General features: G+C 44.8%; 1 protein-coding gene across 12 annotated transcripts in view; it reads left to right on the top strand.

The window, feature by feature from the left end:
• The window catches only part of LDB3 (LIM domain binding 3), a 110,491-nt gene that overhangs the window by 69,609 nt on the left and 27,582 nt on the right, over positions 1-13,300 (top strand). For 7 of the 12 annotated variants that reach the window (XM_074232549.1, XM_074232548.1, XM_074232550.1 and 4 more), the window contains one exon: positions 11,880-11,915. The exons of 2 other annotated variants lie outside the window; for them this stretch is intronic. In XM_074232549.1, coding sequence (XP_074088650.1) covers positions 11,880-11,915 — 36 coding nt within the window. Of the gene's footprint in view, positions 1-1,228; positions 2,700-11,879; positions 11,916-13,300 lie in introns of those variants that run through there. 3 more of the 12 variants (XM_074232554.1, XM_074232557.1, XM_074232555.1) reach the window with 2 other exon arrangements.

The raw sequence follows: 13,300 nt of genomic DNA, 5'->3' as shown, positions 1-13,300 counted from the left end.
GGTCTCTACCAGATCCAAAATTCCAGATAGATCATCCTGCTGTTTTTCTCCTCCCTTCCTCCCTATTTCTCTCTTTTTATTCTCACAAATCTTAAACTTCTGACCCTCTGAGTTGAGTCCTACTTAATTCTTTCCTAACCTTCTTTAGCATGTGCCTTCCCTGGTGCTGAGTGAGATCTGAAGGGGGCAGCAAACCTGGCTAGCTGGCCTGGGCAGTTCTGGGAACCCTAGTTATGGGGCCGGGTGGTGGAATGGGAGCTGCCCAGAGGAGAGAGGGTCAGACTAGATATCCTCTAGCAACAGTAGCAGATTTCAGCTTCAGGGACTTTGAGAAGTCTACCTGAGTTAGAACTTTTTGCTAGGGCATTTTCCAGGGTAGGCTATTTAATTGGAGAAGAGAAATATAAATGGTAGCTTTACACCCAGTGCTAGGACCACATTTTTAATGGTCCTGAAAACCTTGAGATCCGTCCAACTTTGTCAGGGCAAGACCCAAACCTCAGAAATATGCCTTACACAAGTTGTGCCCTTGAGGACTTGAGAAACTAGTCTAGGCTAAGATTATGGATGAGTACAAGCTTCCCAGACCCCTCCAAACACAGTGAGCTCATGGACTTGAATAGCATATGTCTTGCTCTCTCTCCCAACTTCTGCTCACTCCCATTCTCCTTCACCCCCATTCCCTAGTCAATCCAATTTTCAATCATGGGACTCAGGTTTACTATGAAATGAGTCTGATAATCATAGGAATACCAGTTTAGTGCAGACCTCAATGGTTTTCCAAGGTCTTCAAGGCAGGGTCATAAGTTCCAGGCATGCTCCTGGGGGAGGGGAGAGAGGGAGGCATATGGCTCTAAGATATACTTGCCCTAATATTCATAACCGAGGTATTAGCCATCTCATAGGCTCCTGGTTACTTAGCAGTCTCTCCTTTCCTAGACACAAGAAACCCAGGGCCTTTGGGGACCTCAGAACTGGAAATCCATGTTTTTTAAAATCAATTTAAAATAAATTGCCCTCACCCTAGTTATGTGGCAGGGTAGTGGTGGACATACATGTTCCCTAACCCCTCTCTCCTCTCTTTCTCTCTCTCTCTCTCTCTCTCTCTCTCTCTCTCTCTCTCTCTCTCTCTCTCTCTCTCTTCATTTCTCTATTTCTTTCTGTCTTTCTCTCTCTCTTTTCTCCTTCCTTCCCTGTCCCTCTTTCTCTCTCTTTCTCTATGCCACAGGGAAAGGTTTGAAACGGAACGTAACAGCCCACGTTTTGCCAAATTACGCAAGTGGCACCATGGCCTCTCAGCCCAATTACTTAATGTGAAAAGCTAAAAAATGAACAAACAAACAAAAATCTACTTGGAATTACCCTTTCCTCCTCTCCCCCCCTCCCTAATTAAAAAAAAAAGATGAGTATAGCATTCAAAGAGACCTGTTGGGATGCTAATGACTTAACTGCTGTAGTCAGCAACCAATGTTGGAGACATTATATTATTACTAAGGAGCAAAATTCTAGTCCTTCTCCCTGAGGATATAGTGCCCATCTTATGTCCTCTTCAGTAAAATCAACTTTATTTCCTGCCCCCTTGCAAATACTTCTGCTTGAACACAGTGTTGGTGTTATTTGATCTTCACTTAAATGTAGCCTTAGCCTTCAGATGGGTGGGAAACGTAGATTTGTTACTTTAATGCACAAGGCAGGGAAAATGAATGAAATACAATTTGTGCTCATTTCTTTTAAAAAACTTGGCTTGTGGGGCAGCTAGGTGGTGCAGTGGATAGGGCACTGGTGCTGGAGTCAGAAGTACTTGAGTTCAAATTTGGCCTCAGACACTTAATAATTACCTAGCTGGCCTTGGGCAAGCCACTTGACCCCACTGCCTTACAAAAACCTTAAAAAAAAGACTTGGCTTGTGAGAAAGGCCAGCTTCCCCATATTCAGCTGAGTCCAGTGGACTTAGCAGCTATGCATGTTGAGTGTTTCCCTCAGTGAGAACCAATGGTTCAGAACTAGTGGTCCAGGTTCTGAGTCCCTTGCCAACCCCCAGTGAGCCCAAGGAGCTTACACTGGATCCCAAATGCTCAGGGAAGCAGAGAAGATAGGGATGAGATGATGCTTTCATTTGTGAAAGTTGAATAATCAAGAGGTTAGTCCAGACAGAGCTCTTTAGTCCTGGGGGTTCCTATGCCATATTGTATATCTCAAACACATGAGTGGTTAAGTCTCAGACATGGGCATTTCAAGTCTCCAACAAATGTGCTCCTTTCTTTGTAACATGCTTGCTTGGCCAGCTCCACAGTTTCTCCCCTTTCTGTATATAGCAGCATGCTTCTTCTGAAATAAAAAGAATTTTAAATAAATCAAACCATGCCCTGGTTATGCTGTACCTGTATTCCATAAGGGATGAAATATTGAGACTTGGAAGAGGGTGAAAAGTCTGGCTGAGTCCATCCATGCATAGGGGTCCAGTTCCACAGACTTTAGCCTGTCCAATTCAATCAACTCATAGGTTTGCCTTGAATTTGATAGCAGTTCAAAGAGAATTAGTACTCAGGAAAAAAGAATCTCTACACTTTGATATTCTTCTCCAGTCCACTTCAACTTTTACTCTAAAGAGATACAGTCATTGTCAAACAACATTTAGAAATGAATCTAGGGGCTAAAACTATCAGACAAAAAAAAACCAAAAGAAAAGACTCTTCCTACCCCCATTACCCCTATCATGTTTCTATTATATATATATATATATATATATATATATACATATGTATATATATATATATATATGTATATATATATGCCTCTGGGAACCCATCAAGGCTTCATCAGGTCTTCAGTGACTTCTGAATAGAAAAGGACCATGAAGGAGAGAGATAGTATAGTTTGAGACTCCCCTCCCTCCCCTGCCTCTCAGCAAGCCCTTTTCAGTATGGTTTGTAGAGCAATGAGGTTATACCAAGTGTCCACGGGCCATGAGAATCAACAGAGGAGATGTGGAGAAAGTGGGGAAAGTTGTCTTTGGTTGTGATGGGGAGAAAATGGAATCTCCAGGAGTGCCAGAGCATCTCCAGTATCCTGAGACCAGGAGATTATGTCACCTAGGGACTAGCCCTGCCTGTTGCTTCCAGAGAGTTCAATGCTTGGGGTGATAGGTAGGCTGACTCTCCTAGGCTGTATATGATGAGTGTTAGAAGAGGTTTGGTGGATGGATATTAGGCCTGATGGAATGACCAGTCAACTCAGTCAACCTGAGGAACACTTAAGACTATAAAGACAGATAGTAGGAGTTAAATTTCATGCCCACTCCTCCCAAATGAGGAAACTTCACCCAGGGATATGATTTCTAATGAATGCAAAGGTCATGGTTATGGTGGTAGTGGCAGTTTCCTTCCCTTCTCTCCAAACCTTGACACCCCTTGTTGGTCTATCCAACCTTGGCCTTGCTGACTGCCAACTCCACAGACATTTCTTTAGCACTGGGTTAACCCAGCTTGTAGCTCAGGCAGAGACAAGACCAGTGAACTGTAGGTTCCATTCCCTGGTTCCTTCTTTCTCCCTCTTCTCTGTCTCTTAAACCCTCCAACCCATCTCCTGTGGTCCAACCCAGGGATGAAGGAATAGAAGTAAGAGGAAAAAGAAATGGGTGTGCCAAGGGAAAGAGCTAAACCAGTGCAAGGATTCCAGGTCCATAGACCAGTCAAATCCAACAGCTTAATTCAATTCCATGAGTATTTATTAAGCTCTCTCCATGTGTAAGGCACTGTGCTAATACATACTTATTGATTGATCGATAATGGCTAAAGCTATAGACAAAAAGAAAAGAGTCTCTGTTCCCCAGCCAGTGGCCCACCCCCAGAGATCCTTCTGACCACTTGCTATGGATTGTATAGAGAGCTCCTTCTTTGGATGCTACATCTTACAATCAAGAGAAGGGAAAGAATGGTTTCTGTGCTCATAGCCTGTAGTCTCTCTAGAAAAACAAAAGAGACACTCATGAATGCTATTAACTAACCAAACAAAGCATATTATCATATAGGGTTAGACTATGCAGTTCAGACTCAATTATACTAGAAATCCAGAGGAGAAGGATTCATCCATTTGAAATGGAAATAGTAATGAAAGACTGTTTAGGAGCAAGACTTTGAAGGATGACTAGAAACAAGGCTACCATTGCCGTTAGGATGGTTCTCCCCTCTCTCCACACAAAATCCCAGTCCTGGATCTCCCCTCACCCCAGTCTTAATTAAGCATTTAATGAAGATGCAACCCAGGCAGCTGCAGTTGGAAAAGCCAAACCCAGCAGCCAGACCTCCCTTCCAGGTAAATCGACTTGTCTGGCTGTGGCATAGGGCAACGCTCCCCTTTTCTTTGCCATGGTGTGAACCCCTAACATCTCTCCCCTCCCTGGCTTGACCCTCTGCTGACAAGCCATCCATTTCTGTTCCCCTTCTGACAAATCATCCCCCCCTTCCCCCAGTACTGACAGCATGTAGCAGTCGCAGCGAGATGTTAATGCTTGTGTGTGGAGCTGTTGGAGCTGGAGGGATTGGGGCGGGTGCTCCCAGGGGCCCCAGCCATCCCTCTTCTCCCTCCCCCTGCTCCTCAAACCTTGACCAGATCTCAGATCCTTGGAGACCCTTTCCTAGGGAAAGAGCTGTTCTTCCTTGATGATGAGAACACTTCAGATAGGGACAGGAAGGAGTCCTACTACACTATAGGGTTACCATGAGCAAGGGAGAGAAAGAGTCTTCCATATTGGTAAAAACTGCCATGGAGCTTTTGGAAGTGGGAAGTATTCCTTACTGCTAGTCCCCAAGATGGATCCCAGATGGGATCTTGGGGGATGTGGAGAGTATTCCTACTGGTGGGTGTGCAAACACCTGAACTTTCTCCAAAGAGAAACTGACCATCTGCTTTCACATCTAAATTATAAAACTTCCAAGGAGTTAATGTGGTTCCATAGTGAATTCTGAGCCTGGTTTTTGTACTGCGGATGCCTGGCAGGGCCCAGAGAGATCCCAGAGCCAGTAGTCTCCTTGCTTTGTCCTGTGTCACTAATGGAAGTTCAATAGCTCAGGGTTCTCTTGGCTGTAGGTAGCTGAAGGGAGATGGATTTGGGTAGGGATAGAGAGATATGTGAGGCCAAGTGGAATCTGGCACTTAAAGAGTATGAGTCAGGAAGCCTCACCCTAAGTTTCATCTTAAATCAGATCTGAGAAAACTTGATAGAAGAACCAATTTTTCTGAACAGTGACAATTTCATCAAGTTTAGAAGTGACTATCAAGCCCCCTTCTTCCTGCATTGATTGTTGACTCAGAGATGGGCTTTTGGAGGATTCTGACAAAGAGAAACTATGTCATCTTTTAGAATCTTAAGCAATATAGCAAGTTCCCCATCATTAGAGGTCTTCAGGCAGCAAATGGATGCTCCCTGGTCAAGGATATGGATAAAGTTTGAGGTTGGACTAGATGGTTTTGTGAATGTTTCATACTGAAGTTCTCTGAGGAGCCGTCTCTGGGACTAAGTAGAGGTCTAGTTGGGACTTGGGAACTCTCCAAATGGGACAGCCATAATTGAGTGATCCCTTGGCAGTTTGCCTATTTCTTGCTCTCTTTCTCCCCCATAGAGTGTGTAGGAGTTGATGAGCACTGGCCAGGTAGATCTTAAATTACCCTCTCAGAGATCTTTGGGGTTACCTGGACTGAATATCAGTGGCAGGTAAGTGACCTGGAGCACACATCTGGTTGAACAACAGGCTTGCCATATTTTTTTCTTTAGGTACTCCCAGGGAGTCAGTTCATACCCGGAGTCTGATGTAGAGGATCCTAAGATTGGAATCAGGAAGGAGGGGAATAGGAAAAAAGTTGAATTGCCATTTCAGAAGAATGTTGCCAGGAGTTAAAGTGGTCGTTGTGTAGGACTTACAAATAGTTCTCAGGCTGTGGAAGGAGCTGAGGATGCATCCTTCATGGAAGAAGGTAGGGTTGGGACTTGGTCCCTGGTGCCAGGCTGCCCAAGCTTGCTTTCTCAACCACTACCCCTCTTAAAATTTTACTTTTATGGACATGGGCAATAAGTTCCTCCCAGTGCTTAGGGCAATTCCTAGTTTCTCCTGCTGTTTCCTGCTGTCCTCTCAGAGCTATGCTGAGTCTTCTCTCCCCACCCTGTAACTCCAGCCTGGCATGGCTGGTTGGCAAGATCCCTGGGGAGGCTGGCACCTAGGAGAAGGAGAGCTGGTTCTTGCTCTTTGCTTGTTGGCAAGCATCCTAGAACTCAGGCTAAGATAGGTGGTGCCCAGCTTGGATGGATGGGCTCAGCTAACCCTGCACAATGGAAGAGCCTAGTAACCCCAGGCAAGGAGTGAGTTTGTGTACTCACCTGCACAAATACATGTCTTATGTGTGTTTGTGAGTGAAAGTGAGAGAGAGAGAGAGAGAGAGAGAGAGAGAGAGAGAGAGAGAGAGAGAGAGAGAGAGAGAGAGAGAGAGAGAGAGACTAGTAGTTAGTAGTGCATGAATCTGGACTTGTATTCAGGAGCAATCTCTTCTAACCAGTTTCTGTGATTCTGTAATAGTATATGGACTAATGTCTATGTGTATGTCCACAAACCCATATGACAGAACATGTTCCCTACAATACCTACCATACTGATCGGGGTAAGTTCTTGGGGGAATCTGTCTTTTCCCCTGCAGTGCTACAGCAGGAATGCAGGGAAGGAGCAGTGGAGGAAGTTTGGTTCCATTAGGCATTGGGTTAGTTAATGTAGCCACTTTTGCCTTGCCTCCCTTAAACCCCCTCCAACCCTATCCCATCTCTCCCCTTTCTAGGACTTATGAAAGCAGATTCCCCAACTGTCGAGAGAGTGATCCAAGGATAGGATTGGTTAGAGTGGTCCTTAAAATATGATGAGGCCCAGGGGTTGCTGCCCTATGGCTGTGTCATGGCTGCTCCAAAGGGCAGCTCCCTCTAGTGCTGGCCAGGTAGTTCAGTAGAAAGATTCCAAAATGGAAGGCAGGAAGCTTGGGCTCTAGTCCCAATTCTATCACTAGCAAGTGCCTTCCCTTTGCTGAACCTCAGATTCTCCATTTTTCTTTTTTCTTTTCTTTTTTCTTCTTTTTTAGATTTTTGCAAGGCAATGGGGTTAAAGTGACTTGCCCAAGGCCACACAGCTAGGTAATTATTTAGTGTCTGAGGTTGGATTTGAACTCAGGTACTCCTGACTCCAGGGGCCAGTGCTCTATCCACTGCACCACCTAGCTACCCTTAGATTCTCCATTTTTAATGGAGAATATAGCTTAGAGTAATGCTTGGTATTTCACTTCGAGTCAGGAAAAATCAAGTTCAAATCCTCCCTCAGAGTTGTTCTTGTTGTGTCTGGAGTCTGATGTAGAGGATCCTAAGACTGGAATCTGGAAGGAGGGGAATAGGAAAAAAGTTGAATTTCCAGTTCAGAAGAATGCTGCCAGGAGTTAAAATGGTCATTGTGTAGGACTTGCAAATAGTTCTCAGGCTGTGGAAGGAGCTGAGGATGCATCCTTCATGGAAGAAGGTATGACCCCCTCCAGCTCTGATACTCCATGATTCACCAGCAGGGTACTATGGGAAAGACTCAGGTTTTGGAGTCAAGGATCTGGGTTCAAATCCTCTATCAGTTACTTCCTGGGGAACCCTGGGCAAGTCACTCAAGTTCACTCCCTGAACATTACTTTCCCCCTTTTTCAAATGATAAATTGAACTCCATGACTTCTAAGATCTTTTCTAATTCTAGAGCTACATTTCCATGATCCTATGCTTCCTTATGGCAAGAAAAGGGAAACTTCTCTACTGTTTAAGCTACTAATGCTTGATAGAAGGCAATGATAGCCAAGCAGAGTGGATATTTAGCCAAAGAGTTTGGGAAAGCCAAGAGACCTAGACACAGTCTCAAGGAGTGGAATGAGGGTCTCCTTACTTCCCTAGCAGGGATCATCCTGGTTTTCATAGCATATTTTTACTTCTCTATGATATTTGTATTTGAGCCCAGGGCTTTGTATCCCCCAGTGCACTATAAAACTATCAGATGTCATCACCACCCTTTCAAAACCTCGAACCTGTCCTTGCCTCATTCAGCCCAGGGAAACCACTGTTTCCTTTGACTCTCTTCTCCACCCTCTATCCAAGGAACTGTCCTGGAATTTGGGATGGCAGGGTGATTATAATAATCAGAGTGAACCTTGAACAGGGTCACACCACAAGAAAAATTCTGAGGGAGGATTTGAACTTGATTTTTCCTGACTCTAAGTGAAATACTAAGCATTATTCTAAGCTATATATTATCATTGGCAGGAAAACTATACCCATCAATGGTTGCGCAAAGATTCTGTGTAGGGGGTGTGTGTGTGTGTGTGTGTGTGTGTGTGTGTGTGTGTGTGTGTGTGTTGATCACACTGCTCTCTAACCTCATTCCATGCAAAAGCTTATTAGCTTTGTGTTGACTTTTTTTGGAGGGGAGGAGCTTTCTCCAAGGACAACCCCTGAGTCCAAGCAAGCATTCCTAAGACCTGAGCAGTTTCCTAAGATATTCTTGAGACATTGGTTGTCCTAGAGTGAATTGAACTTTGGTAGAAAATTCCAGTAAGGATTCAAAAGACTTGTAAAGCCCAGAGGTATTTGAAGGGACAGGAGGCTCGAGGCTGGCTGATCTATGGCTCAATCCATGTCCTGACATTTGACCTGCAGTCTTTACCAGTTTATTGCTCCATTGGGTTGCTATCACAAGGCTCCTTCCTAAGCCGGGCCAAATGAGGGTGGAGGGTAGGTCTGAGAACTCAGATCAGATCTTGTGGTCAGTCAGCGTGAGGGCCGGGGGATGAGCACAGTGTTTGGAGCACCATGGGAAGGAAGGTCAACTTTTAAAAAGGACCCATGGAAGCTCCCCACCTACTGTACTATTCGTTTTCTCTCAGAGACGATAGAAGGAAGGAGAGGGCAAAGGAAATGAGAATGCTTCACTCCACTCCCAAAGTCTGAGATCCAAGAGCTCTCCAAGCCCCTCCTTGTGGCAGGGACCTAGCTGGGTCTCCAGAAAGATAATATTCTGACATTAGTGCAGAAAGTGCATCCTCTGTGGATTCTCAGGGACAGTGGGATTCTGAGAGCAGAACAAGGAGACCTCTCTGGTCCAGGCCTCAAACATTGGCTGGGCTTAGAAACTCCCTAGGGTTCCTCTCTTCCAATCTCCTTGGACTCTCCCAATAGCTCTCCTTATGTGGGAAATTGGAAAGCTCTTATCTGCTTTTCAAACTGTCTCTCTCTCTCTTGTCTTTTGACTGGATAGATCTCCCTCTCTCCCTTTATCCTCCCCCCCTTCCTTTTCATCCTTCCTGGTTCCAGGGTCTCACTTGTCATATCCTAGTCCCAAATAATGGTCTCTCTCTCCCTGTCTCTGTCTGTCTCGCTCTTTCTCTCTCTCTCTGTCTCTGTCTCTCTCTCTCCTCTCTCTCATTCTGTCTCTCTGTTTCTCTCATTCTCTCTTCTGTCTCTGTTTCTTTCTCTCTATCTCTTTCCCTCATTCTCCCTTGCTCTCTTTTCTTCTCTCTCCTCTTTCTCATTCTTTCTGTTTCATTCTCTCTTTCTCTTTCCTGTCTCTTTCGACCCCTTTCTCTCTTTCTCTCTCTTCTCTCTTTCTTTCTCCCCCTTCTCCCTTCTCTTCTCTTTCTCCTCTTTTCTCTGTGTCTCTCTCTCTGCATCTCTCTGTCTTTATCTCTGTCTGTCTCTCTCTCATATCCTCCCCCCAACCTTCCCTGAAGTCAGTGATCTTCATCATTCTCTAGGCACTTGCCACCCAAGCAGGCAGGCACACCTCTTGCACTCTCTTACCGTCTTGCTTCTGCCCACCCAGGCCCCCCGCTTGCCATTCTGCCTTGATTTGAAATTGTGAGCATATATTGACCATTCTGACAATAAACGGTGCTTCTGACTCCTCCAGCTCTGTGTGGTTTTCATGATGTGTGTTTCTATTTTTTCGATGCCTCTCTGGTCATGCATGGAATGGTATAGTGGAATGGGCACTGAATTTGGAGCCAAGTGACCTGGGTTCAAGTGCCAGTCTTATTACTTACTTCCTGTGTGACTATAGGCAAGTCACTTAAAGGCCTCATATCTCTGGGCCTCAGTTTCCTCATCTGTAAAATGAGGGAGTTGGACTCGGCCTTTGAGGTCTCCTCCAACTCTGAATCTATCATCATTATTCGAGGTATGTTATGTTGTTGCTTTCCTCACCTTCCTTCCCCCTTTAACACACACTGTTGAATACTCTCTCCTTGCATCTTTCCTGACTGTCGGTCTCCAGGTGGGGAAAACCTATTCAGCTCTCATTCTCCTTCTGGAAGACCTTATTTAAAAAGCTTCCAGTCTGTACACAGAATTTTAAAAGTCTAATTAAGTGTGTGTGTGGGAAAGACCTCCCTGTCTTCTTCCTAACCACAAGTATATCATGCCCTACACTGACAACAGCATTCATACCTACATTCTACTGTCAAATAGGCCACAATCAAATAAGGTTGTTGAGTATTTAATTGCACCATCACCATTGACACAGGGGTGACTGGACATACTGATCAGAGAGATGGCCCAGGGCCAGTCTTCAACATATCCTGGTTGTGTGACTTTGGGCCTGTCAACCTTTCGGGACTCTCTGAATTGTGAGTTACTTGCATTGGTAGAGGGAGTTTCCTCACCTGGAAGTTCTCTATATCAGTGGAACTACAAGTCCAGTCCCTCCCGATTGTGATCCCTATCCTTACCGTCACTGACCACATCATCACCATCCCCATTACCCAAAGCTACATCATCCCTATCACCATTACTGACTCCAAAAAGCCCCAGCCAACAATGCTGCCACAATAAAACACTGGCCATAGTGGGGGCCAGGATACCCAACAAGGGTATCTTCTTTTCTGTCCTACCTTCAGGTCTATCAAACTGACCATGTTCCTTTTCAGGATTCCCAACTTCTTTGGGGGAAGAACCATGGTTAAACAGAATTCAAAGCTGAACAATGATCCCATCAAAGGATCATCCTTCTGAGTAGATAAGGAGACAGAGACATGCTTGGAATACTAAGCGTAGCTGTCTCTATTATTCAAACTGAATGAGGGATGTAGAAAGGGCCAAGTGACTAAGTGACTGACAGCGACTCTGCTTCTCCATAGTGGGTCTATCCAACATGTTATCATTAATCTTCAATCATGAGACACGTGACCCATCTTAATCCATCATAGCCCCCATCTGGAATCTTGATTAAGGAATGAAGTTGTCTCCACCTGACCAGACAGTAAGAGAAGACCTGGATTACCAGAGAAATCTGGAGCCCTTCACCAACTTGATACTCCTTCCCTACTCACCCTCACAGAAACTCCCATCTTGGGGCCCTGGATATGGCTGCTTCTCTGATCCTTTGCAGCATAGTCAGAAAACTTAGCCAGACTGATGAGGTTGGGGGAGAGGTGAGAGGAGGAGAATTTCTTCAACTCTCTTTGCTACCCATCCCACACAGTTTGTTGTGGCAGTGTTGATGGCCTACTTTGGATTGTGTGTTAAGATCAAAATAGAAAGACCAGTTCCTTCTGGACCCACAAGATTCTTCTAGACAAAGCCTAGTTAAGTAATAAGCGATAAAAACCTTCCCATTGGAAAGTCATGGATTGCCCATCTCCTTAGAATATGGTTTTCCTTACCTTCTGATCACAAAATGAGGCCTCTGGCCCAAAGCAGCAATGCTTTGGACAGCCAGGATCTCATCCTGATTGATACCTTCTCTCCTGGTTTCTTCTTTTCCTTTTTTCCTCCTCACCACACCCTGTGTTTCCCTGGCTTCTTCACCTTTTCTCCCCTCCTTTCACAGCGGCAAGGACACTTCGAAGGAATCAGCGGGAAGAAGGTAAAATTTTTCTGTGTTCTGTGTTCATCATCCCTCAGTCTCGGCCTCCTTCCCCTTCCTTTCCTCCTTTCCTCCCCCAAAGGAATTCACCACTTCCCAAGAATTGATCTGCCCATTTGAAGGTACAGATCCATGTCTCTTGGGAAGTTGTGCCTTTAGGGAGTCTTTCAAATGAACATCTTTGAAGTTGGACTGTCCTCCTTCAAAGAACAACTTTATGGATTTACACTGGCTCTTTCACATGAGTTTTTTTGAGGCAGGCAGTGAGGTTACTATCATCTGCATTTTGAAGAGAAGGAAACTGAGGCACAAAAGTAGTAAATACTTGTCCAGAATTCAGTGCAGTGCTATGCATAGAAAATAAATAATTTTTAAATTGACAATGGTTTTTTTTTGATATCCACACAGTATCTAGGATATTGTAAGAGATTAATAAATGCTTAATGGAGGATATACAGATAGGAGATCTGGATTTGAACTCAGTTCTCCTAACTCTAACCCAAAGTTCCTCTCACTAGATCACAGCTGTCTCCATGGTCAGCCCAGACTTAAGAAAGAAGTAAATGAGCATGTGGGAGGTTGGAAACCCAGAGAGAGACTTAGGACTTTCAGCCTCTCATACCTACTAGCTACATCAGCTTAGGTCACTCTGAGAAAACTCCCTGGGACTTCATTTCATTTCTTGTAAAATGGGAAAAAAATGGGACGGGAAGTATCTGGGTGAGGATGCAGGTGAGTGGAAACTGACTAAAGATTCTGGCAATGCAATATTGCAAGGGGTGTTTTTCTGGATTGACAATAGAACCATTGGGATATTCTGTGGCATCCTATGACCCCTTTTGGGGGGATGGTGAGCCATTGAACTCATCTCATGAATGGCCTTAATTTAAAAAAATCATGTTTCTTTCCCTTCTCTCTGCCTTTCCTCTGGGTTCTCTTCACCATTCCTATTTGCCAGACTTCTCTCTCTCTCTCCCATCTTTTGCCTTCTCCTCACTCCACCATCACCCCCATAGGATGGGCAGAAAGGAAAGAGAGAGCAGGAAAGTCTTCAATAGATTAAGGGAGCTCAAGGATGGGATTTGCCCAAGTCAATGCTCTGAGTTGGCAGCAGGACCAGTCTAGTCTCCCTGGGCCATTGTTCTCTCCACCTCCATGCCCAACTATTCCTTACTAAGTAATTCTCAACAAAAGCCTAGGAAATAATTCATAGGATAGTTAAGAGAGAGACTGAGGATCTTTGATGAGCAAACAAGACTTTTCTTGGTTGGGAATTGTTTTGCTGTTCAAAGATTCTGGGTTAGATAGCTTCTCAAAGGTGTCCTGCTGGGATTCACATTTCTATGGTTCCCAAAGTGGCAAGGTCATCCATAAGTTGACTAGGT

Source organism: Macrotis lagotis, chromosome 4 (assembly GCF_037893015.1).
Source record: "Macrotis lagotis isolate mMagLag1 chromosome 4, bilby.v1.9.chrom.fasta, whole genome shotgun sequence".
Classification (NCBI taxonomy): domain Eukaryota; kingdom Metazoa; phylum Chordata; class Mammalia; order Peramelemorphia; family Peramelidae; genus Macrotis; species Macrotis lagotis.
The sequence above is the reverse complement of the archived record's forward strand: the minus strand, read 5'-3'. Positions and strand labels throughout refer to the sequence as shown.